This window comes from Anolis carolinensis, chromosome 5 (assembly GCF_035594765.1).
Source record: "Anolis carolinensis isolate JA03-04 chromosome 5, rAnoCar3.1.pri, whole genome shotgun sequence".
NCBI classification, from domain to species: Eukaryota; Metazoa; Chordata; class Lepidosauria; order Squamata; family Dactyloidae; genus Anolis; species Anolis carolinensis.
This window is the reverse complement of record NC_085845.1, coordinates 104114343-104138949: the sequence shown is the minus strand read 5'-3', so window position 1 is coordinate 104138949 and position 24607 is coordinate 104114343. Positions and strand designations below refer to the sequence as shown.

Here is a 24607-nt window from a genome sequence, read left to right as displayed (position 1 = left end):
GAGCAAGCCATCAGAACAAATGCAATTAAAGCCAAGATCGAAAAATCAGCTGATGACCCAAAATGCAGACTGTGCAAGGAAGCTGACGAAACCATTAATCATATCCTCAGCTGCTGTAAGAAAATCGCACAGACAGACTACAAACAGAGGCACAACTATGTGGCCCAAATGATTCATTGGAACTTATGCCTCAAGTACCAACTGCCAGCAGTAAAGAACTGTTGGGATCACAAACCTGAAAAAGTATTGGAAAATGAGCATGGAAAGATACTGTGGGACTTCCGAATCCAGACTGACAAAGTTCTGGAACACAACACACCAGACATCACAGTTGTGGAAAAGAAAAAGGTTTGGATCATTGATATTGCCATCCCAGGTGACAGTCGCATTGACGAAAAACAACAGAAAAAACTTAGGACCTCAAGATTGAACTTCAAAGACTCTGGCAAAAACCAGTGCAGGTGGTCCTGGTGGTGATGGGCACACTGGGTGCCGTGCCAAAAGATCTCACCCGGCATTTGGAAACAATAAACATTGACAAAATTACAATCTGCCAACTTCTAAGGCCACCCTACTGGGATCTGTGTGCATCATCCGAAAATGCATCATAGTCCTAGACACTTGGGAAGTGTTCAACTTGCGATTTTGTGATACGAAATCCAGCATATCTATCTTGTTTGCTGTGTCATAAAATAAAATAATAATAATAACAACAATAACAACAACAACAACAAGAACAACAACAACAACACTTTATTTCTATTCCGCCCTATTTTCCCAAGGGGACTCAGCGTGAATCACAGTACACATACACAGCAAACATTCAGTGCCGTTTGGACAGGCAGGACAGAACAGAACAGACAGAAAGGAGGTATGTTGTGTTTGAAGTCCAGCTTTGGTGCCTTGGAGGTTGTGCTTGGAGGTTGTGTTCAAATTTAGTCACAGGGGGGTACTCTTGCTCAATTTCTCTATGACTAAACCTGGCACAGAGAAGCCCCATGACTAACTGAACATACTGCAGGGGTTAGTGGGAATGGACCTTGATTTTGGGAGCTATAGTTCACCTACATCCAGCGATACTGTGACCCCCACCGACAATGAAACCAGGACCAAACTTGGCACAGAGAAGTCCCTTGGCCAATTGAACATACTGCAGGCTTTTAGTGGAATTGACCTTGATTCTGGGAGTTGTAGTTCAACTGCATCCAGAAAGCATGGAACCCAGCTGACATCAGATCTGTACCAAACTTGGCACACTGACCCAATATTGCCAACTGCAAATACTGGCAGAGTTTGGGGGTGATTGCCCTGGGAATCTGGACATTGTTGTGCATGCTTATCCAGATAGCACTGAACCCAGCCAACAATGTGTCTGGACCAAACTTCAGTGATATTATCTAACATGCCAAAAGAAACTATGTCTTCTTCTAAAATCCTGGGCACCACTGGGTCCCCATGATAGTATTATATATTTATGTGTCAGAACCCTGCTACTAGAGCCTGTATGTGGCTCTGAGTTTCAGGGTCACTGACATTGATAAGACACCTGCGTCTCAGGACTCGGAGAAGAAACGGCTGCTGGTCTTGGCGGGGAATTTGCGCGGGGTTTTACTGAGCGGGAAGAGACTTTTCAAATGAGGGGGAGGGTATATAAAGGATGGTTGGCCGGAGTCTCCCATTCTTGGCTTTTCTGATGTTTATGTTTCCTGCAATAAAGTTTCTGGTGATATCACAGAGAGTCTCGTGTGTTCATTCAGGAGCGGCTGTGGTGAGCTGACACTAAGCCAAGAAAATAGACACCATCCCGCTGTAGCGGTGAGGTGTAACATGCAAGTGGAGGATGAAGAGCTCTTGGGCGCAGGAGGAGGAAGGTCGGGAAGGGCCACTCCCGAGCCAGACGCTGAGTTCCACCAGCTGGCGGCCCTGGCGTCATCCACCGCTTATGCCCAGCCAAATGGGGTAACCCAGAGGCGTGGAGTGGTGCGGGGAGATAGCACCGGAGGAGAGGAAGGTTCACCTTCCCCAGGCCCACAAAGGATGGTGTTTCTGGAGGAGAGGATGTCGGCGATGGAGACCACCCTGGCAGTGATGTCGAGGGCGATGGAGCGCCTAGCGTTTTTGGCGGAGCCAGAGAGAGGAAGGGAACTTCGGGCTGGCTCAATGTGGGACGTGAGCGTGGGAAGCAGCCAGGGCTTTGCAGACCTTCCAGCACCGAAGGGAAGGGAAATGCGAAAGGAGCCCGGCGCCCGGCCCAAGACCCAAACAAGCCTGACGCGGGTGGAGGAGAGTGACGATGAAGGGGAAAAGCCTCCGAGAATCCCGGCTACGCTCCCAGCTGAGACCCTAGTGCCCCTGGCGAATGCCGGGTGTGGCACAGGGCAAAGAGAAACAGCAGCGGGGCCCACTGGTCCGCAAGGGGGCTTGCGACGGGCGGAGAATTGGGGATTGCCACCACAGGGACCCCTACCGAGACGAGAGGAACTAAGGATCGAGTTTGGGGGAGAGTCCTCTGAACTGGATTTTTTCCTTACCACGGTGAGGGGCTATATGGAGGACAATGCTCACACTTTTAGAACGGAATCCAGCCGGATACGGGCCATTGGTGCAGTGTTGAAGAGGGGAGCGGCTAGCTGGTACGTTCAGCTGCACGCGCGGCGCGACCCATGTCTGGGGTCAGTCCGACGCTTTATGGGGGCCCTGGAGACCCATTTCCGAGATCCATTGGAGCAGATCCGGGCGAGGGAGAAATTGAAGACCGTCTCCCAGGGGCAGAGGTCGGTATCTGAGTATGCGGAGGAGTTCCAATGCCTCGCCGAAAAGGTGCCGGAATGGTCTGCAGTGACAAAGATGGAACTCTTCAAGGAGGGGCTCAGGCGGGAGATCCTCTCCTGGGCGGTGCATCGTGATGAGCCTGACACACTGCGCGGATGGATTCAGCTGGCGGGGCGCGTCGAGACATCGCTGGCCCAGGCGAGGAGGCACCGAGGAGCGCTACAGCAACGGCCGCAGATGAAAGAGGGGAGCCGGAAGGAGGGATCAGCCCCAGCCGGGAGGAGAGCGGAGCCGACAGGGAACGTGGGCGCCAGCAGGAGTGGCTGCTTTGTGTGCGGCCGGTTGGGCCACAGAGCTGCCGAGTGCTGGCAGAGAAAAGGGGAAAGCGGAGGCCAGCCCAAACCAAGAGCCGTGGCAGGAAAACGCGCCGAGGAAGAAACACCGATGAGGCACCATTCGGGGGGGTTGGTAAGTCAGGACAAAGCTATGATAGTGGTCCCCATTCAGCTTGAAAATGGCAGCAAAGAAGCAACCTGCAAAGCGTTTGTAGATTGTGGATGTTCCAGGAACATCATTTCCCCTGAATTAGCCGAGGGATTGGGATGCGAAAGAACGAACCTAGAATCCCCAATAGCATTTTCGCAGTTGGACGGATCCACAGCATCAGGATCGTTAGCTAGGTACAGTGCCGAAGATGTAAAGTGTAAGATAGGGAGTTGGGAAGGAAAGGTGTCATTTGTGATATCACAAATAGCCAGCTATAATGTTATACTAGGCATGCCGTGGCTGGGGCAGGCCAACCCGCAAATCAACTGGGAGGATAAGAGCATGATTTTCGGGATGAATTTGGAAGAAGGGAGCCAGGAAGTTGAGAGGGAGCCGGGGAAAAGGGGGGAGGAAGACTCTATCAGAATAGCAGAACTGGCAGATAAATTACCCCCAGAGTATCGGGATTTTGTGGACGTGTTTGACGAGAAGGAAGCAGACAATTTCCCACCGAAGCGGAGAGTTGAAGTGAAAATAGAGCTAGTCCCAGGAGCAGAGCTTCCCAAGGCAAAGATATACCCGATGTCGGCTAGGGAAAAGGAGGAACTGAGAAAGTACATTGATAAAAACCTAGCGAGGGGTTTCATAGAACCTTCGAACTCCCCTTTAGGGGCACCTGTGTTGTTTAGGCGGAAAAAGGACCAAACGCTGAGGCTCTGCATTGACTACAGGGGCCTGAATGCAATCAGTACTGTAAATAAATACCCCCTACCCTTAGTGAAGGACTTGATCGCCCAGTTATCGGAGGGACAGATATTCACTAAATTGGATTTAATTGAGGCTTACCATAAATTGCAGATCAAACCAGAGGACAGGTGGAAGACGGCCTTCTCCTGCGCCTTCGGATTATTCAATTATTGTGTGCTCCCATTCGGTTTATGCGGGGGAGGGGCCGCGTTCATGCAATTAATCAACGAAGTGTTGCATCCATTATTGTACAAGGGAGTCTTTATTTTTTTAGATGACATATTGATAATGTCTCGGACTAAGGAGCAACACGTAGAACTAGTCAGGGAAGTCCTACAAAAGTTGAGGGAAGCGAAGCTGTATGCGAAGCTTGCCAAGTGCGAGTTCAATAAAGACCAGATAGACTTTCTGGGGTATAGGATTTCCTCCCAGGGAGTGGCGATGGACCCTGCGAAGGTGGAAGACGTGAGGGGGTGGGAAGCCCCCAGAACACGGAAGCAGCTGCAATCCTTCCTGGGGTTCGCAAACTTCTATAGAACATTTATCAAGGACTTTGCGCGCCTCACTTTGCCGTTAACGGATTTGTTAAAGACTAAAGGCAGGGGAGAAACAGCCAAAGTGAAGGCCCCAGGGGCCAAACTGACCTGGACAATAGAATGCCAGGAAGCTTTCGAAGCCCTTAAAAAGCGTTTTACTGAGGAGCCTGTCCTACAGCACCCTGATATGTCTAAGGCCTTTGTACTACATTGCGATGCGTCAGACCGGGCATATGGGGCAGTTCTGCTGCAGAAAGACGAGGGGGGGAACCTGAAGCCATGTGGCTATCTGTCGAAAAAGTTTAGCGATACAGAAAAAAACTGGCCGATTTGGGAGAGAGAAGCCTTAGCGATTCTGAAAGCACTAGAGTGCTGGAGACACTTTCTGGAAGGAAGTGGAACACCGTTTGAGGTGTGGACTGATCATAGAAATTTACAGTATCTAAGATCCCCTCGTAAACTATCAGCGAAGCAGATTAGATGGGCCCAATATTTCAGCCGTTTTGATTTCAGACTCAAGTTCTTCCAGGGGAAACACAACATACTCGCTGACGCTCTCTCTCAGATGCCTCAGCACGGGGGAGGAATTCAGGAATCTGAGGGGAGCCTTTTCCTAGATAAGCAATGGGGCCTGGCAGTACTGACTCGAGCACAAGCGGCCAAAGAAAACAAACGTACTGCCATTTCCACGGGGGGAGGAGAAATATGGGAGGAAGAGTTGAAGCGAGCATATGGAATGGACAAATGGTTACAAACGAACAAAGAACAGGGAGAACTGTGTGGGGATTTGGTGTTTGTAAATAAGAAATTGTATATTCCTGAATGTTTAAGACAAGAAATGTTAAGGAAGCGCCACGATAACAAGGGTGCAGGTCATCTAGGCCCCACCAGGACTATTAAACGGTTGGCCAAACAATGCTGGTGGCCCGGAATGAGGAAAGACGCCAGGGGGTACGTCACGCAGTGTGAATTATGTGCAGAGGGAAAAACACCACCTGGGAAGCCCCAGCGGCTATTGCAGAAGGTGGTGGAGCCCATGAGGCCATGGGAATGCGTGGCAATGGATTTTGTAGGCGAACTACCCCCCAGCAGAGGCCACAGATACATTTGGACAATATTGGACCTATTCTCAAAACAGGCACACTTTGTGGCCCTGCCAAAACTCCCCTCGGCTGAAAAGCTCGCTGATTTGTATGTGAAGCATGTATATCGCCTACATGGGTGTCCCGACAAAATAATTAGCGACCGGGGAGTCCAATTCACTGCAAAATTTTGGGGAAAATTCTTACAGCTGTTAGGAGCGGAAAGGAATCTGAGCTCGGCTTTTCATCCCGCAACCAACGGGGGGGTCGAACGTACCCAACAGACACTGTGCCAATTCTTGAGGATGTACACCAATTATAGACAGGACGATTGGGCGGACCTTCTTCCGTTTGCTGAGATGGCTTTTAACGGGGCCGTACATTCGGCCACAGGTCGTGCCCCATTCGAAATAGTATACGGACAGGAGGTGGCACCTTTCCCCAGGCTACCCGAGTGGAAGGAAGGAGAGGGCCAGACCGACAAGGAATGGCCGGCCAAAATTAAGCAAGGGTGGCAGACCGTGGTGGAGGCATTGCGGGAAACACAAAAGAAGTACAAGCTCTTTGCAGATCGTAGGCGCCGAGAGGGGGACAAATTGGGCGAAGGAGATCTGGTTTGGCTGAGCACAAAAAACCTGAAATTGGGGTTCCCATCTAAGAAATTGGCTCCACGCTATATAGGGCCGTTCAGGGTAGCGAAAAGAATAAACGAAGTGACCTATGAGCTGAGGCTACCCAAGGACCTAGGAAAGGTACACCCGGTATTCCATTGCAGCCTGTTAAAAAAGTATAAAGGAACTCTGGACAGCGGAGAACAATAGTTGTGTTTAATCTTTTCCTTCCAGGACGAAGGGGAGGAGGACGCCATGTCAGAACCCTGCTACTAGAGCCTGTATGTGGCTCTGAGTTTCAGGGTCACTGACATTGATAAGACACCTGCGTCTCAGGACTCGGAGAAGAAACGGCTGCTGGTCTTGGCGGGGAATTTGCGCGGGGTTTTACTGAGCGGGAAGAGACTTTTCAAATGAGCGGGAGGGTATATAAAGGATGGTTGGCCGGAGTCTCCCATTCTTGGCTTTTCTGATGTTTATGTTTCCTGCAGTAAAGTTTCTGGTGATATCACAGAGAGTCTCGTGTGTTCATTCAGGAGCGGCTGTGGTGAGCTGACATTTATGTGTAGGCCTTAATTTGTAAAAGTCTACTTTAGCTTCCTCCACTATCTGGGGCATGGGGTGAGCTATAAGGGGAGGGGAGTGAGCTCTCATTGTTAGCCCCAGCTTCTGCCAACCTAGCAGTTCGAAAACATGCAAATATGAGTAAATCAATAGGTATCACTCCAGCGGGAAGGTGACAGCGCTCCATGCAGTCATGCCGGCCACATGACCTTGGAGGTGTCTATGGACAACGCCGGCTCTTCGGCTTAGAAATGGAGATGAGCACCAACCCCCAGAGTCGGACAACACTGGCTCTTTGGCTAAGAATATGGAGATGAGCATCAACTTCCAAATTCGGACATGACTATACTTAATGTCAGGGGAAAACCTTTACCTTTACTTAACTTTAGCTTTGCATATCTTCCCTAATCGCACCTCCCATGCTGGAGTCCTGTTTTTATGATTCAGTGGCAGCTTTGGGAATGTTTGCATCTTTCAGAAATTCTTTAGTGACTTCATTGCTGTCACCCATTCAGTTGAAGGATTCTATGTCAAGTGCTGTGGTCATTTGGCCAGATTTGACATAGAACTTTGTTCTGGATTTTTTTTTCCTGAATATCTTTGTACTGGGTTCACCCACTCACACTATCGGAGTGTTTCTTTTCCTTTTTAAATGCACACAGATGCCAGTTTTCCCACTAAAAGGATAGCTATGGTTTTCATATCATGCTATCTCACACAACTTACGGTATGTTTATTTTCCCAAGTCTTCCGCAGTTCAACTCTACATTTGGTGTCCAGCACAGCTATTTTCTATCATAATATGTGACAGGGAGAGTAACAATAGATTAGTGTTTTTCACAGAGGTGCAGCATAATCCTAAACATAGCTATTTGGGATTATGCTGCACCTCTGTGTAAAACACATGTCAAGAAAGCCGTATGATAGAGTCACCATATGTCAGAGCAGATTTGAAGGCACACAAAACAAAAATAAGACCCAAGTCCCATTGAATTTAGACGCCCTGTGTGGTTTCTAGAAAGAAAGACAGTTGAGATTTGAAAGGATTTCCCTGCCACAGTTTTGGACATGTTATTGAAATATACAATTGTGTCATTTATATAAAATTATTTATGGGTAGAAAAATGAGGAAAAACTTAAATAAGATTAGGGTTGGATTTTTCCTTTATTGGCAGCTAGTTGTCATGTTTTTGTGACAAGTGAGTGACAGAAAGCTTGTTACAATAATACCACACCCACTGTATTTTTTCAAACTTTCTATAAAGACCCCATAGAAGTGCTCTCACTCACAGGCAATTCTAGAGGGAACTCAAGTCTGGTAAAAGTAATGCTTTGTACTTTTTAAAACTGTCATAAGGAAATATGGATGTGATCTTGACAGATAGTTGCACTCTCTGTGAATCTGCCATATAATCCAGTTCAAAGCAGATAACCTGGATTTAATATGGCAGTGTAGATGGGACCTCAGTGGTTTTCTTGAGGCTCTGGAACTCCCATCTTAGGGACACCAGAACGCTCCCCTGTTTCCTTCCAAAACAGGTTTTTTTTTACAGACAGACTTTCAAAACAGATTTTTTAAAAGAATGAACCAGATTCTAGAGTTTAGTAAATTGTTTTTTAGCAGCTTTCTATTTATTCATTTTAAATATATAAGTGTGCATTTGTGTTGTGTTTCTTTCTGTTTTTCAGCTTCGTCTTCCAAGGATTCATCACAAAGACCCTAAATGAATTTCAAGCAGTCTTATGCATCTCTGGTGCGGGGTGTTCATTCCTTTGATTTCACAGGGGAGCTCTATCCCAGTGAACTGCTGCTCATAGGAGACAAAGCTTTCCCGGTGCTTGTAAGTAACAGTGGGCAAGTGCTTATTGCCTCTTCCCAATATGGGAAGGGCCGAATGGTAGTTGTTTCACATGAAGACATTCTGAAAGATCCCCAGTACTTGCTATTCCTTAAAAATGCTTTGCAGTGGCTCAAACCCTCCCAAGCGGCCCAGGTGGGTGTTGATGCAAACTTGGATGCCCTGGCTCAAATGTTGCTCCGAGATGGCATGAAAGTGCAACAAGGTGCAACTCTGGGGACTAAGCTCGGAGTGTATTGCACAGATGCCTATAATGAGCAGAATGCTGATGGCCTTGTGCAGTTTGTAAAGAGAGGTGGGGGTTTGCTTATTGGAGGGCAGGCCTGGCATTGGGCAGGTCAACATGGAATGAAGAACGTGCTTAATGGGTTTCCTGGCAACTGGGTGACTGGTGTGGCTGGCATATACTTCACTGGCAATGTGGGAGAAAAAGGAACCTTCCCAGTTTCCCAAGAGATGCCAAGGATTCCACTCATCACCGAGTAAGTATATATCTTATTCACAGCATTGTTTTTGAAAGGAGATTACCAGTTTGCATATCCCATCTACTATGCATGTGTATTAAAAAGCACTAAGGCTTTATTTAAAGGAAATACTCAGGGTATGAACAAAAACTACTTTATATACTTGAGTATAAGATGAGTTTTTCAGCCCTTTCTAAGAGCTGAAACCCCTCCCCCCCCTCAGCTTATAGTCAAGTGAGGGTCCTGGCTGGCTTATATTCAGCTTGGCTTAAATTCAGGTTGGCTTATACTCGAGTATATACTCGAAGTTTAAGATCATCAGATGAGGCCCTGCTCGCGGTCCCGTCAGCCTCACAGGTGCGGCTGCTGGGGACGAGAGACAGGGCCTTTTCAGTAGTGGCTCCCCGCCTATGCCATTAAAGTCAGGCAGGCTTCCTCCCTCCTATCCTTCCGTAGGAAGGTTAAAACTTGGTTGTGGGGCCAGGCCTTCGAATAAGAATCAGCAGCATTAATTACTATTATGTACGCTGGAACTCAATTGACAGACCCAGTCTTTTAAACTTGAACACACCTATCTGTATTTTATAATGCGTTTTATGAATGTTTTATGCAAGTTAATTTTTAACTGATTTATAGTGTATTGTACAGGTTTTATATGTGTGTTTTATTGTTAAGCCGCCCTGAGTCCCCTGTTGGGTGAAAAGGGCGGGATATAAATATTGTAATTAATAAATAAAATATATAGGTAATCAGAGTTGGACAGTCTTATCTTATTAAAGTCTGATTATCTTAAATTGCAGTTTTATGTAAATATTCAGAAACATTTAACCTACTGATGCCTCAATTAATGTAATTTTATTAGTACAGTAGAGTCTCACTTATCCAACATAAACGGGCCGGCAGAATGTTGGATAAGCGAATATGTTGGATAATAAGGAGGCATTAAGGAAAAGCCTATTAAACATCAAATTAGGTTATGATTTTACAAATGAAGCACCAAAACATCATGTTAGACAACAAATTTGGCAGAAAAAGTAGTTCAATACGCAGTAATGCTATGTAGTAATTACTATATTTATGAATTTAGCACCAAAATATCACGATATATTGAAAACATTGACTACAAAAATGCGTTGGATAATCCAGAACGTTGGATAAGGAGTGTTGGATAAGTGAGACTCTACTGTATCTATTTTGATTTTTGAAATTTACCAGTAGCTGCTGCATTTCCCATCCTTGTCTTATACTCGAGTCAATAAGTTTTCCCAGTTTTTGTGGTAAAATTAGGTATCTCGGCTTATATTCCGGTCAACTTTTACTTGAGTATATAAACTCTTTGAAAGTACATATAGAGTTCCATGCTGTATAAGCTGTGGGATCTTTTACAACTTCATGTGATAGAAAGTAAAAGTGTTAGAATACAAGAGCTGTCAAATAGTAAATTCTGTCTAGGGCAGTGGTTCTCAACCTGTGGGTCCTCAGATGTTTTGGCCTTCAACTCTCAGAAATCCTAACAGTTGGTAAACTGGCTGGGATTTCTGGGAGTTGTAAGCCAAAACACCTGGGGATTCACAGGTTGAGAACCACTGGTCTAGGGAGTTCATCAGATGCAGGGAATTTAGTGTCCTAGAATGCTTTCTACTAGGCGGAGGCCCATGCCGGCCATCACATGATGTCGTGTGACTTCTGGCGAAGGCTCCATCCCCAACCAGGGTGGAAGTGTCGCTGGAGCCTTCCTGTGTTGTGCTGGCTTCAATGGAGAAGGATGATGCTTCCCCTGTGTGATGGGGAAAGTGTTGCAAAGAGAGAGCTGAGTGCGAGGTGTCAGATTCACCCCGCTACTCCTCTCCTTTCGCTGTGATCCCAGGTGAAGCATCCCGCTTTGTGATGAGGGCCTAGGTTAGTCACAAGTTATCCAGCAGGATAGAATGAAAGAGGAAGCAAGAGGCTGACTATCAACTGGTCCAAGAATTGTCCAGCAAGTCAACAATCCACATAAACAAAGCTAGCAAGACAACCTGCATGCAGCACTTTCCAAGAGCATTATGAACCTACCATATAATGCAGTCTCATAATGCAGTTTAACTGCACTGAACTACTTTGTATGGCAGTGTAGATGGGGCTTTAGTCACCCTGGAAATCCAAAGCACAAGCAGAGTCTTGCCTAGATGGTGGAACTGAAACAATTGCATGGGGAGCAAGAGGGGATGCTCATCTTTTAAATTTGTTGTGGTACTCCCTTTGTACTGTTTAACATTTATTTATTTTTTTGTCATAACAAGAAGTAATCATTTCATCATTGGTGTTTTAGTTTTATGTTTTTCTGGCATTTTTATAGTCCAGGTTGCTCTCAGATGGCCCTAGGACAGTGATGACCAACCTATGACACGCGTGTCAGCACTGACACCCCTAGCCATTTTTGCTGACACGCTGCCGCATGCAGATTGATTGGATGACTATGTCTTTTGTGGCCAAATTTGGTGTGATTTGGTCCAGTGGTTTTGTTGTTTACTCCATGGGAATTATGCGCATTACATTTATATATATATATATATATATATATATATATATATATATATATATATGATTCTATTATTATTCTATTATTATTGTAGTATATTATTATAATATTACTATTATATTATTAATATATTATTCATTATTCATGACTACATTGAAACTACAATAGAGAGAAATCAGTGTGGAAACTGCAAGAAGTACCATAGATTGTTGTACATGGAAATAATGGTAATAAATAGTTTTTGATTTATTAAATACAGTTATATATTACAATTATATATTTTTGTTATTTAAACTATATATATTGTGAAATTATGGTTTTTTTCTCGAAGTGACACACCACCCAAGTCATGCTAGGTTTTTTGGTGAATTTTGACACACGAAGTGCAAAAGGTTGCCCATCATTGCCCTAGGATAAGATCCTCAAACAGCTGTAGGCACTGGCCCTGAAACATAATTGCTCTTTCCCAAACAGGATGTTTCAAAAGAAAACTGCAAACAGGTCCTAATAAAAGAGCCACAGTGTTTAATATTAAAACATATACACAGCATCAGAGTATTCTCCGAAGTCATTCTGATTTGTTAGTGACTAGAGGAGCATACTGTAACAATGTTTGTCATGGTAAAGATCTATCTTGCTTTTTTCTAGGCATGGACTAGACACCCAAAGCGATTTAAAAGCTATTCTAAAAGGTGTATCCAAGATCGATTTGCAGGGTATTGTTCCTTCTCAGCTGCTTATCCATGGAACATTGGCATTTCCACTTGGCATAAATGCCGATCATCAAGCGTTGTTTGCTGCTGCTTATTATGGCCGGGGACGTGTCATTGCAGTTTCTCAGGAAAACCTACTTACCAAACCATCAATGAAAACATTTCTTCTTAATGCAATTGACTGGCTGAGTTCTGGAAAGGGAAAGAAAGTTGGTGTGGGTAATGACCTCCAGGATCTTTACTACATATTAAATCAAGCAAATATCCAGTGTGAACTAACATCACTTAAAGATGATCTAAGTGTGTATTGTTGTTCTGCATATAGTGATAGAGAGATGGAAAAAATTCATGAGTTTGTTTCTGAAGGAGGTGGCCTCCTTATTGGGGGACAAGCATGGTCATCTGTTAAGAACATTGCTTCCAGTGCCTTAGCTGAATATCCAGGAAACAAGATACTGAACAAGTTTGGAGTTGGAATCCTTGAAAAAGTCCTGGATGTACCTGGTGATAGCTACTCAGTTCAACCAATCAAAGAGCTTGCTTCATCCTATCACTTCCGGAAGGCATTGTTTCAATTCAAGCAACACCTTCAGAACCACCAAGCTCTAACATCTCCATATTCCTCATGGGTTCAAAAGTTAGGGCAAGATTCTGCAGCCTTCATCAACATCCCTGCCACCAATTCTCCTCCCTTCTTCTCTGTGGATGAAGATCTGATGGACCTGGTCGTGCAGAATGGAATTCCTGATATCAGTGCCAGTAATCCAATCAAAACCCATTCAGACGAGGCATTTTTAACCATTTTGTCTTCAGAGCTCTACAACACTTTCCCAGAGTTCCAGAAGCTACTGCCCAAGCTGAATCAACATTTTGCAACAAACTATCCCATAGCCCCACGTCATGTTATTTCAGTAAATGGAAAGAACAATGGTAAGATTTTATTTACGTGTATTTATTTATTTGTTTTTTAACTCTTTTACAGCTGCAGTTTTTGGCAGTCCTATCGGTCTATGGTTGCCATGGGCTGGAAAATCCCTGCTTCATTTTTTTTCTCATTCCTGAATTTGTAATGGCCTGCAGCAAACTATCACCATCACCCATCTTTACATTATTAAACTATAGGAGAAAAATATATCATCACTAAAGCATACAAAATATTGATGTTAAATTTTTAAGAAAAATGGCAATAATATTAGGATTCATACAATTAAAAGAATAAGAGAGACCATGATTCAAAGTAGTTAAACCGCTGAGCTGCTGAACTTGCTGACCGAAAGATTGCCGGTTCAAATCTGGCAAGTGGGGTGAGCTTCTGTTGTTAGCCCCAGCTTCTGCCAACTTAGCAGTTCAAACACATGCAAATGTGAGTAGATCAATATACTGCTCAGGCAGGAAGCTAATAGCACTCCATGCAGTCATGCCATCCACATGACCTTGGAGATGTCTACGGACAACACCGGCTCTTTGGCTTAGAAATGGAGATGAGTACCAACCCCCAAACTTGGACATGCCTAGACTTAATGTCAGGGGAAAACCTTTACCTTTACCTTATGATTCAAAGTGCTATAGTATTAACTAACAGACATCTTTCCTGCTGTGATCTCTTTCAGGTCAGGAAGCATGGAGAAGCACTGGTTTTTACCTTCCTTCAGGTAAAACTGCTACCTTGATCTTTCCATCCAATGTCAGCAATTCAAATTTACAGGTACTAATTTATTTTGCCTGCTATATTAAAAATAAAATATGCCCTACTTAAAATATTTAGTTTCATGACTCTGCACTTTTACTGCTTTCCCATCCTAATCTTGCCATTTAACAAAATTCTTCCTCCTGTGTTCTTACCTTCATTATTATTCCAGTCAACGATTGAACTTGAAATATTGACACTGATCTGACCAAAATAAATTTGGTTTTATTTATTCATCGTGTCAGAAGCGAATTGAGGGTACAGTTATAATGTATTTAAAAACACAAAGTTAAACTTGGCATTATACTAAATGTCCTTTGACCAGAAGCTGGCCACTTGGAGTGTCTCTGGTGTCTCTGTGAAAAGGTCCTCCATTGTGCAGTAAATTTGGCTCTCATAGCTCTAGTAAATCTAGACCTTAAGCTATTGAAGGGTTGAACCAAAATTAATAAAATGAACTTCAACAGGAGTAAATGTGAGGCGTTACATCTAAGCATAAGAAATGAAATGCGCAAAGATGGGATGGGTGACACCTGATTTGAAAGGGGTCAGTAGACCACAAGCGAAACATGAATGTGATACCAAAACCAAGATATCCAGTGTAATTGTAGCTTGCATTATTGGAGAAGAGTGTTCAGATCAAAGGAAGTAATAGTGAAACTCTTTTGAACTTGCCCCAGACCTCATCTGGAGTAGTGTGTCCAGTTCTAGGCACCACAGCTCATGAAGGATAGTGACAAACTGGAAGATGTTCAGAGAAGGGTGACCAAAATGGTCAAAAGTCTAGAAATCAAATCTTATGTGGAAGAATTTGTGGAGTTAGGAGGTTTGGAGAAGAGAAGTCTGAAATATTAATATGATAGCCATCTTTAAATATTTGAAGCAATATCATGTGGAAGATGAAGTGAGTCTGGTTTCTGTTGATCCAGGCTAGAACATGAACCAATTAATTCAAATTACCAAACCAAAGACCTACACATGAGAAAGAACTTATTTACTGTAAAAAAAAAAATCAGCAATGGAGTGCACTGCTTTTGTTGTGGAGGCACTCTTTTTCTTTGAGGATGTTTAAACAGAAGTTGAATGTTCAGAGGTCCTGGAGTTGTTTATTCTTGCATGACAAGGGTTGGACTGGCTGGCCTTGCTAAGATTCTAGGATTCTGTGATTCTGCCTTGCATTTTTCTGCTGAGAGCATAGAAACATACTTTAAAAAGTATTTTTTTAATCTTTTATATCTCAAAATCATTCCTTCATAGTTAGTTAACATTATAATTTTTTACAAAACATTCTTTGAAACATATTTGGGAATAGCTGTGTTGGTCATATTGTAAAATAATACAAAATTCTCCTTTATTGGCCAACTAAAATACATAAAACACATTGTGCAAGCTTCTGAAGCTCCACTGGCTTATTTATCAGACAAAAGGTGTTTCAAATCTTAGAGCAGAAAATGACAGTGTTAAGAGTCACAGGTCTACATTTTGTATCTAACATTTCTGTTGTAGTCAGATCTCAGTAGAGGCAGAGGCCAAGAGTAAATCCTTTTGGGAACAAGGTATTTCTGTATATCATATACTGTACTTTTGTTTTTCAAAAGTTTAAAAGTAAAATAGTTACTTTCAGCAAAAAACAAGTCAGATTGCTAAAGGACATTGGCCTGTAATTCACTGAAGTAATGTGATTGAAACAGTCATCCTGCAAAACAGCGGAAGCAATCCCTTATTATGAAACAATTATAATATATCTTAGATTATATCTATTGAATAAAGAATTACATGTTATTAGCTCATTGTGGCCTCAGTTTAACATCCTCTCAGCTTAAAATAGTAGTTTATTTGTGCCAAACTTCCAAATCTTGCCTATTCCTCCTGGTTGCTGGATACTTTCAGCTCCTTGTTGATGCAGTGGTTCCCAGCCTGTGGCCCGTGGACCACCAGTGGTCCCCAAGAACTAAAATATGGTCCACAGCCTCATTGTTACTACACTGTTGCAACAAGAGCAATTGGTCTCACGAAACCCTCTTATAGTGATGAGACAATGGGGATGTTGGGAGGGGAGAGGCTGACTACCATAGAATCATAGAATAGTAGAGTTGGAAGAGACCTCATGGGCCATCCAGTCCAACCCCCTGCCAAGAAGCAGGACTAACCACAAAAGGTGCGACAACAAGCCTCCTGACTGCTGCTTCTCCTCCTCCTCTTTCCCCTTGAGCTGAACCATTCCATGTGGCACTGTCAAGACCCAGGCTACAGAACACCAATAACCATGCGCAGAGGCCAGATTCTATCTAATATCTTTATTAAAGGAATATATAAAGTCAATAAAAACAAGTGAAGAATATAGTTCAGAAGTAGACCTTTCAGGAAAGGTCAAATATAGTCCAGGAAAATAATGTCCAATATGTGATATTAGAGTCCAAAGTTATAATCCATTAACCGAAACACACACTTTGCCAAGCAATAGTGTGGGGAGATGACAAGGTCTTTTAGTCCATTGAAGCTTGACAACAAGGCTGGAGAACAAACTTGATTCTTGGCTAGACAAGACTTGATACGAGGCAAACAAGAAGCAAGAACAAGGTCCGTGGCGAGGTCCGCGGCAAAACATGAAACAAGGCAGGCTTGGAACTTGGTCCAGGAAACAAGGAACTGGGGTTACGAAGTCCACACACGATCTCACTCCTCAAGCTGACAAGTTGACTCCGCAAGGTTCCCTTTGCGGCAAAACCCCTAAATAGGGTCTCGTTTCCTGCCAGAAGAACACTTTCCCTGGAGAACGAGAAGTGAAACCCAACTCCGTCCAGATGCATGACTCCTTAGAATTTCCCAAGGGAAGCAGACCTAATCAGCTAATTGTTTGGCTGCGATTCTGAGGCTCCGTCGATTAGCCTCCCTAGCTCCTCTATCTCTATTATAATTGTCCTTTTGGGAAAACGGGGGAGAATTCTGCCCAAGGCTTGTTTGGCTGACTTCTTGAGGGCAAACATCCTCCAGGTGCAGGGGCTCCGATTCTGGCTGAACCGGTGGAAATCCCATGTTTTCCTCTTCGTCTGCCACAATAGTACTAGGAACGGGACTACAAGGCCCATGAGACATCACAGGCACCTGGAAGTGGGGGTGCCTTGGTGTCTTCATTTTGAGGTCTGTTCCTGGGGTTATTTGGGGTGCTGATTCAGAAAATTGCATTGGATTGACCACATCAGCCATTGAATATTACATGTGGTGTGAGCAGATGGCGACTACTGGATCGTATATGTTCTGTATCAGAAACTAGAGCTGATGTGGTCTGTCCAATGCAGTTTTCTGAATCAGCACTCCAAATAATGAAACAGAATCTAAAGTTGACCAAAAACTGATTCGTAACTGAAGAGAGCCCAAATTTGTGAAACTCAACTCAGGAAGGGGGAAATCCTTTTTTGAATCCCTCCGCTGCCTCCAATTGAGGAGATGTGTGCGCGTGTGAGAGGGAGGGATGGAGGATGTGTGAATGTATGACTGGGAGGATTTAGTGGATAAGGAACGATAACAGAACTGATGGGTTTAAATGAGTATAGATGGTAACTTATATAGAAAAGTACGGTAATGTATATAGATGGGTACGGTAACTGCCACCAACATGAGGTAATGGTCTTCCTTCAGGCTTACAGAGAGGCAAGGAGACTGATCTTTATGAACAATAAAACTCAAGTTTATTTTGGTACATAAGCGTGTGGTTTCAATCAGTAAACGTTCAGGATCTTAAGTTACAATGTAGTCTTTCTTGAATGGATATATCTTAAATAACTTCTCTTCGAACAGTAAATAAAACACCCGGTCAACTTATATCACCAGCCTTTCCCCTGAGTGAACAATAAGCTGCCGTCCTTAGCTGATTCCCACAGCTCCTAATCTTTCCAAAACCTAACAGCAACTGATCCTCTCAAAACCTTATCAGCAACTGATAAGGGAATATGCTCCAACTGTCAACTTAGCCACGCCCCTTTTCTCCCAAGGGAAGCTGTGTTACCATGGCAACCTACCAAACGCTGCTTCCAGCTGGTTTCCATGTTAGGCTTTTCCTTGCTAATATATAACTCCCTTTTCCCTTAACAAACAAATAAATAAAATCATATCAATAATCTCTGTTTAACACATAACCTCTCTACAGTAACCCTTTGGGTATTAACGTTGGAGAGTGGTGCCTGGTCAAAGTATTGCCTGGTCAAGTGGTCCCTGGTCAAAAAATGGTTTGCAACCACTGGATTAGATTTATAATATATTATATGGATATGGAGCCCATTCTGTTCTTGCACTCTTCTATTTAACAGTGCAATCCTAAAAGAGACAGAGTGAGGGAGAAGCAAAGTTAAACCAACTCAAAATATCTTCTAGGCTACAGACACAACCACATTGTCATCACAAAGTTTAGATCAAGGACCAGTAGTAATCTTGGCCAGTTAAGATTACACAATCCATCAATCCCTAATATAGCATTCTCTTGCATGTCAGAGAAATCAGACAGACAGTACAGGCCATGTCTACCATGAAGTTTGCTTTATCTACCATGCTTTGTCTGCCATGAAGTTTGCTTTATCTATCATGCTTTGTCTGCCATGAAGTTTGCTTTGCAGTTTTAAGCCTTGTTTCTCTTAGGTCCAGATAGGCTGTCACTCAGATGATCTCAGTGAGGCTGAGGAATGGAAGCGTGCTCCAGTGGTTATAAGGCGATTTGAAGTCAAGAATCCCCGGATGGAAGTCTCCAGCTTGTGGGGCGGACTCTTATATGTTATTGTGCCAGCGGAAACCTCATTGGGACCCATTTCCATCACTGTAGAAGGAGCTGTCAAGGCACCTTATTTTAAGCATGGTAAGAAGACACAGGGAAAGAAAGCAGGTTTTTTTCTAGTATTAATAAAATATTTAATATATACCTTTGAATAAAATCAAAGCATGCTTTCTCTCTTTCATTGATGTTGTTTTGTCTTTATGTTCCTCTGCACTTTGCCCTGTGAAATGGATGGCAGCCAACCTCAGGGGCCTCTTGTTGGGTTTTCATGGAACTGTAGCTTTGTGTAATCAGAACAAAACTGATGGTTAAAAAAAAGGGAACAAATGAGAATTCTCCTGGAAGGATCTGTGCATGATAAAATAATATTATTGCTTTTTTGTTTTTTTAATGTACTAAGAATGTACACTTTGCATGGTTGCCCTCTTTCTATGAATCCCCACACCTGTTATATAGGGTATGTTTCCTTAGAGATAGTGTAGCCTAAGTTAAATTGTATGATGAAGCAGAGATATGAACGTGGGTCTCCTTTTTTTAGATCTTGTACTTTGAATATTGCCCCGTGTGAGTTCTTCCTAATGAACTATAACAGTAAAAAGTGCTATGCAGGTTGAAATATAGCAGAAGAAAGGTTAAACAATAAATGTGTCTCATTTGTACAATTAAAATTCAAATTAGGGGAATTAGCATAGATACATCCACTCAAGGATGCATACTAGGCAAATTAGATGTTTAGCTATGAGAGAATCAGATACGGTAACTCAAACCCTATCCAATCTTCAATCCTCAGCTATGTACTACGTCATAAAATGATGTCACTGAAGATTTGGGCAGAATGGGCAAACTTTACATAATACTGCTCAATTAATAATAGATTTCATGACTTCTGCCCTGTGTCAGTTCTCTGTTGGCATTGCCAACAACTATTTCTTTCTATGCACATGAGTCACTTTGATTCTTACTTTGTTTCCTGTAGCAATTGCTCTTATTTTTGTTGCTGCCTTTAGCCCTAGCCAGCATCTATGTAGTATGAGCATTTTGGAAAAACAGCAAATAGAATAAATCTGGTGACCGTAGAAGTAATGGACACTGCTCAAATCATGAAAATCTAAAAATTGTGGGTTCAAAATTTTGATTTTGATTTCTTACACCCATAGTTCCTACTATCTAATGTTTACTTACAGGAGTTATTTGCATTTTATTATTTTATCATTATTTTATTTAATATTTAATATTTTATTATTAGGGAAAGGATTGCAATTATTTAACTTTCAATGACATTCTGTGATTTTGCTCATCTCAACACCCATTGTTAGTCAAATGATTGAAATCTGCACAATATTCCAAACTAAAAGAATAAAGTAAACATATACTTTGAAAATGTGCTAGGTGACACCAGCCTGTCTGCCTGGCAGAATACCATCCGCAACTCCACTGTTCCCTGGACTGAACTGGAAACCGAGAACGTGATTATGACAGTGCCCACAGAAGATGCGAGAAAAATAAACAACCCAGACATTCTCCTCACAACTTGGGACAACATGATGAGAGCTGTGGCCAAATTAGCAGCCATCTCCCCTGTGTTCCCAAGGCCAGAGAGACTTGTAGCAGATGTTCAGATATTAGTTGGCAAGTATTACCAATCGGTTCTCACATATGTAGATAAAAGTAGCAGAGGTAGAATTTTATACAATGCATTTTTTTATACAAGGATTTTATCACATGGTGGCAATGAACCAACACAGTAGCATGATGTTGTTGCTGGCCCATAATTCTCTGTGATAAAGCTGTCAAAGGCTCTTGATGGGTAAAGCCCAACATTAGCCCCTGATCATACCTCAGTGCCAGAACTTACCTTGTGCAATGACATGCACAAGCTAAATTCTATAGCAGTATCTGCTTCTTTCCCCAGAATATAATAGGAAAGAACAAAGAGAGAAGTAGCACAGTGGAGAGTGGTGTTACACCACCCACCTGGAAGTACGACTTAATTCATCTGTGATTTTGCAATTGCATAATCCCAGAAAGGGAGATGATTCTCTCTGGCAGAAACTCATACTACTTAGTTTATATATTTTCCAGGTGGAAAATGTCAACATAGAACTACTATCAGTGGCAGGCCGATATTGAGGATGATGATAATTTGCACTGGTTATTTAATCAATGAGTTTGTACAAATGAATGGCTACTATCTTGTTGGTGTAATACATACATAGAAGTTCCCTTACATATGTGGTTTTGTTTGCTGCTGATTCTTTGAACTGCTATGTAAATATATGTGTTGTTATTTTTTCACATGTCTTTCTCCTCCATTCTCCTCTTCTTAGGTTGGATGCATGCTGGCCACCCCGTCATGCTTCACTTGGATTCAGTGCAGGAAATGACAGATGTGCAGTCCATCCATGACAATGGTCTATGGGGTCCCATCCATGAACTGGGTCACAATCAGCAGCAAAGTGGGTGGGAATTTCCACCCCATACCACTGAAGCCACCAACAATCTCTGGTCTGTTTATGTGAATGAGACTGTACTGCATGTCCCAAGAGAAAGGGCCCATCCAGAGCTTGCGCCAGAACTTAGAAAGGAGAGAATAGAAAAATATGTGCGGAGTGGCCAGCTCAAGGACTTCCAGGAATTTGTTGCTCTGGAACCCTACTTACAGGTAACACACACTGAAAGTGTAAGAATTCTTTAACCTTCAAAAAAAATGTTTACTTAGAAATAAGTTGAATTGTTACCTTGGCCTCATGTCCAATGAAGGGTATTTACAATTCAGGTCTTTGTTTTGCTTTTGGTGCAGAATTAAGCCACAAGACTTAAGCTACATTCATCATCTCAGATAGAAGCTCTTCTGTTTACTCATAGGGGAATTTAAAATACAGTATATTTTGTATCTATTAGTTTTAGTTCCAACCACCACCATCCCACCCCCCGGTGTTATTTGGTGTGCCGATTCAGAAAATTGCATTGGATAGACCACATCAGCTGAAGATTATTAAATATTTATTTATTTCCAATATTTATATCCCGCCCTTCTCACCCGAAGAGACTCAGGGCGGCTTACAACACTGGCACAATTAGATGCCTATACAAAATCAATCAACAGTACATAAAATCAGTTAAAAAACAATTAAATACAATATAAAATCACAGTATATAAATTTTAAAATATATGTGCTCAAATCCGTTCCATGGTTTTCTGTGGGTGAGCAGATGGTGACTACTGGATGGCATATGTTCTGTATCAAAAACTAGAGCTCATGTGGTCTATCCAATGCAATTTTCTGAATCAGCACCCCAAATAACCAAATGAAATCTAAAGTTGACCAAAAACTGATTCATAACCCTTTTGGTACTAATAATGGAAAGTGGTCCCTGGTCAAAATGGTCCCTGGTCAAGGGATCCCTGATCAAAAAAAGGTTGGGAACCACTGCCTTAAATATTGCCATAAAATCACTAGGGAAGGCCTCGCAAATTCTTAAAGAGATTTCCCCTTAAGGTCCTTCAGTATGACTGGAAGAAATTGTACCTAAAGTCACACTGTAGCCCTAGAGAAAACATCCGTTATCACACGAGGGAGCCCTCCCCTGTGTTGTTTCGCCAGCAAGTGTGACAAAATGTAAGGCTCAAGGGATGATCGCTCTGTGTGCTGCTCTGGTGAGGTGTCACTTTCCCCATCCCACAGGGAGTGGCTGTCGCCCAACCAGGGCAGAAATGTGCTGGCTCCATTAGAGCCAGCACAAAATGAGAAAGCTCTCATGTTTGGGAGGAAGCGTCCAATGATGTTTCTACCCTGATTGGGGGCAGGGCCTCCGACAGAAGTCATACAACATTGTGTGATGGCCAGTATGGGTCTCCATCTCCAAAAAAGGTTCCAAATATTTTAGGACACTTGTTTTAGTAAGTGTGATGAAGTCCTTAGTCAAATTAATGACTAATCCAATCTGCAAAAGTCAAATCCACAAATGTGGAGGAATGACTGTACAGAGTTCCCTCATTATTTCTTGGTTTGCTTTTTGCAATTTGCTGTTTTGTGGTTTTTCAATAAACTCTAAAAGAATATTATAAATCATATAAAATTGCAATTTACAGCCTAATGAAGGGAGGAAGGAAAAGCCGAAGGGAGAGAAAAGGAGCCCAAACGGCAACAGGAGGAGAAGGAGGTGATTTATCAACACATGATTGGTTGATAAAGACTTAAAATAGTGTATAACTACTAAAATAATGTATAAAGGTATAGCGTCCCTACTTTGCAGATTTTCACTTATTGCGGGTGTCCTGGAACCTAACCCCCGCGATAAGTGAGGGAACACTGTAATTATATCCCATTTGTAGTGCAGGGATGGACAATATCTAGGACTAGGGACCTCCTCCTCCATCCTGAACCCATTGGGGTTCCTATGTGGTTGTACCAATAAATTTACCACCACCTCTGTTGATTTTAGCACCTTATTTATTTATTTATTTATTTATTTATTATTTAAACTTATATGCCACCACTCCCCTAGGGTGCATACATCCCATTTTGAAGCTATAAAAACAAAGTGTATGCTCTCTGATTTCTTGGTAATGATATATTTCTGGTGAATTTGGCAAATCAACAACAGCATTTATGGGTGGCAACAGAAGCCACAAAAATGGTGGGTACTCTATCGCCCACCTCTGTTTTAGGGCAAATCCATCTCAATGCAACTAAAGCCAATACAGTTAACATCAACAATACAGCCTTGACAGAAGAGTAAAAAATTAACAACCAAAATAGCAGGATGTAAAACATGCTAAACAGAAGAAAAAGCAGAAGAATAAGTAAAGAGGTCATATTCATAGAAGGAGTTTCACATGTGAGGGTCCTTTACTCAATCCAATATGGGTGAATCATCTCTTTTGAAGTGATATAAACATGGTTTGTTTTTCGGATAGGTATCAGTGAGTCAGAAATTCCACAACTTAACTTTGCACATTGAACTCATCATTCAGGTAATTAGAAAAAGGACTAAAATATGCATTTCTCCCCCTTAGCTACAGGAAGCATTTGGCTGGGAGCCTTTAATGCACATCTTTGCTGAGTATCAAAAAATGACCAACATTCCTGATGATAATGAATCCAAGATGAATCTATGGGCAGAGAAGTACTCTGAGCAAGTGAAGAAAAACTTGGTCCCTTTCTTTAAAGCATGGAAGTGGCCTATTAGGAATGAACTTTCTCAGAAGTTGTCCAGATCTTTCACCATGTGGGCGGAGAACCCAATGAAGCAGTACACGTCTCCATAGGAAGCCAAATATGACAGTAAGGCAAGAGATTGATTTTGCCCTTGAACCAACTCTGGGGAATACAGCTTGCCTGTCCTTGGAGACAGTGAATGAACACAAGATGAAAATGAATGAACTTCACAAATAATGAATTTCAATAATTTGGTGAATGAATCTGGGAGAGGGCATTCAGCTGCTGCTTTTAAAAAATAAAGATCTGGTGCTAGAATCTAATATGAAAAAATGCTAATTGATAATATTTGGCCTCATGTAACATATACTTCAGGAATACAAAAACACAGAATTTTCATCTGATAAGCAGTAGTTACTGTTCAAATACTTTGCTCTGCATTCAGCAATGTTGTATTCTGTTGTGTCTTGAAGATAGGAACATCTTTCCTGATTGTGTAAAGGGCCATTTGGCTTGCTAGTACATTGGCGTTTATTTGATTACTTCTTTTGATTTATTAGGCCTATAATGTAACCATGATCCTTAATAAAATTGTTCGTGATTATTCAATGGCACACTTGATTTTCTCTGTTTCTGTT

The 24607-nt window shown here is 42.5% G+C and overlaps 1 protein-coding gene across 1 annotated transcript; it reads left to right on the top strand.

Moving 5' to 3' along the window:
• Nucleotides 1-8414: 8414 nt before the first annotated feature.
• LOC100559407 (TRPM8 channel-associated factor homolog) lies at nt 8415-24573 on the top strand. Its single transcript, XM_062982729.1, has 7 exons — nt 8415-9139; nt 12291-13317; nt 13971-14060; nt 18675-18888; nt 20197-20436; nt 21135-21469; nt 23828-24573. Exons 1-7 carry the CDS (start codon nt 8523-8525, stop codon nt 24077-24079), a joined length of 2775 nt encoding a protein of 924 aa, XP_062838799.1. The 5' UTR covers nt 8415-8522; the 3' UTR covers nt 24080-24573.
• The last annotated feature ends 34 nt before the right edge of the window (nt 24574-24607 follow it).

Excerpts from the sequence above, each read along its gene's own strand:
- LOC100559407 (XM_062982729.1), top strand. The coding sequence starts at position 8,523 with ATGAATTTCAAGCAGTCTTATGCATCTCTGGTGCGGGGTGTTCATTCC. Across the intron at positions 13,318-13,970 it reads TTACGTGTATTTATTTATTT|GAAGCATGGAGAAGCACTGG; the intron begins GTTTTTTAACTC and ends CTTTCAGGTCAG. Across the intron at positions 18,889-20,196 it reads GGCACCTTATTTTAAGCATG|GTGACACCAGCCTGTCTGCC; the intron begins GTAAGAAGACAC and ends AAAATGTGCTAG.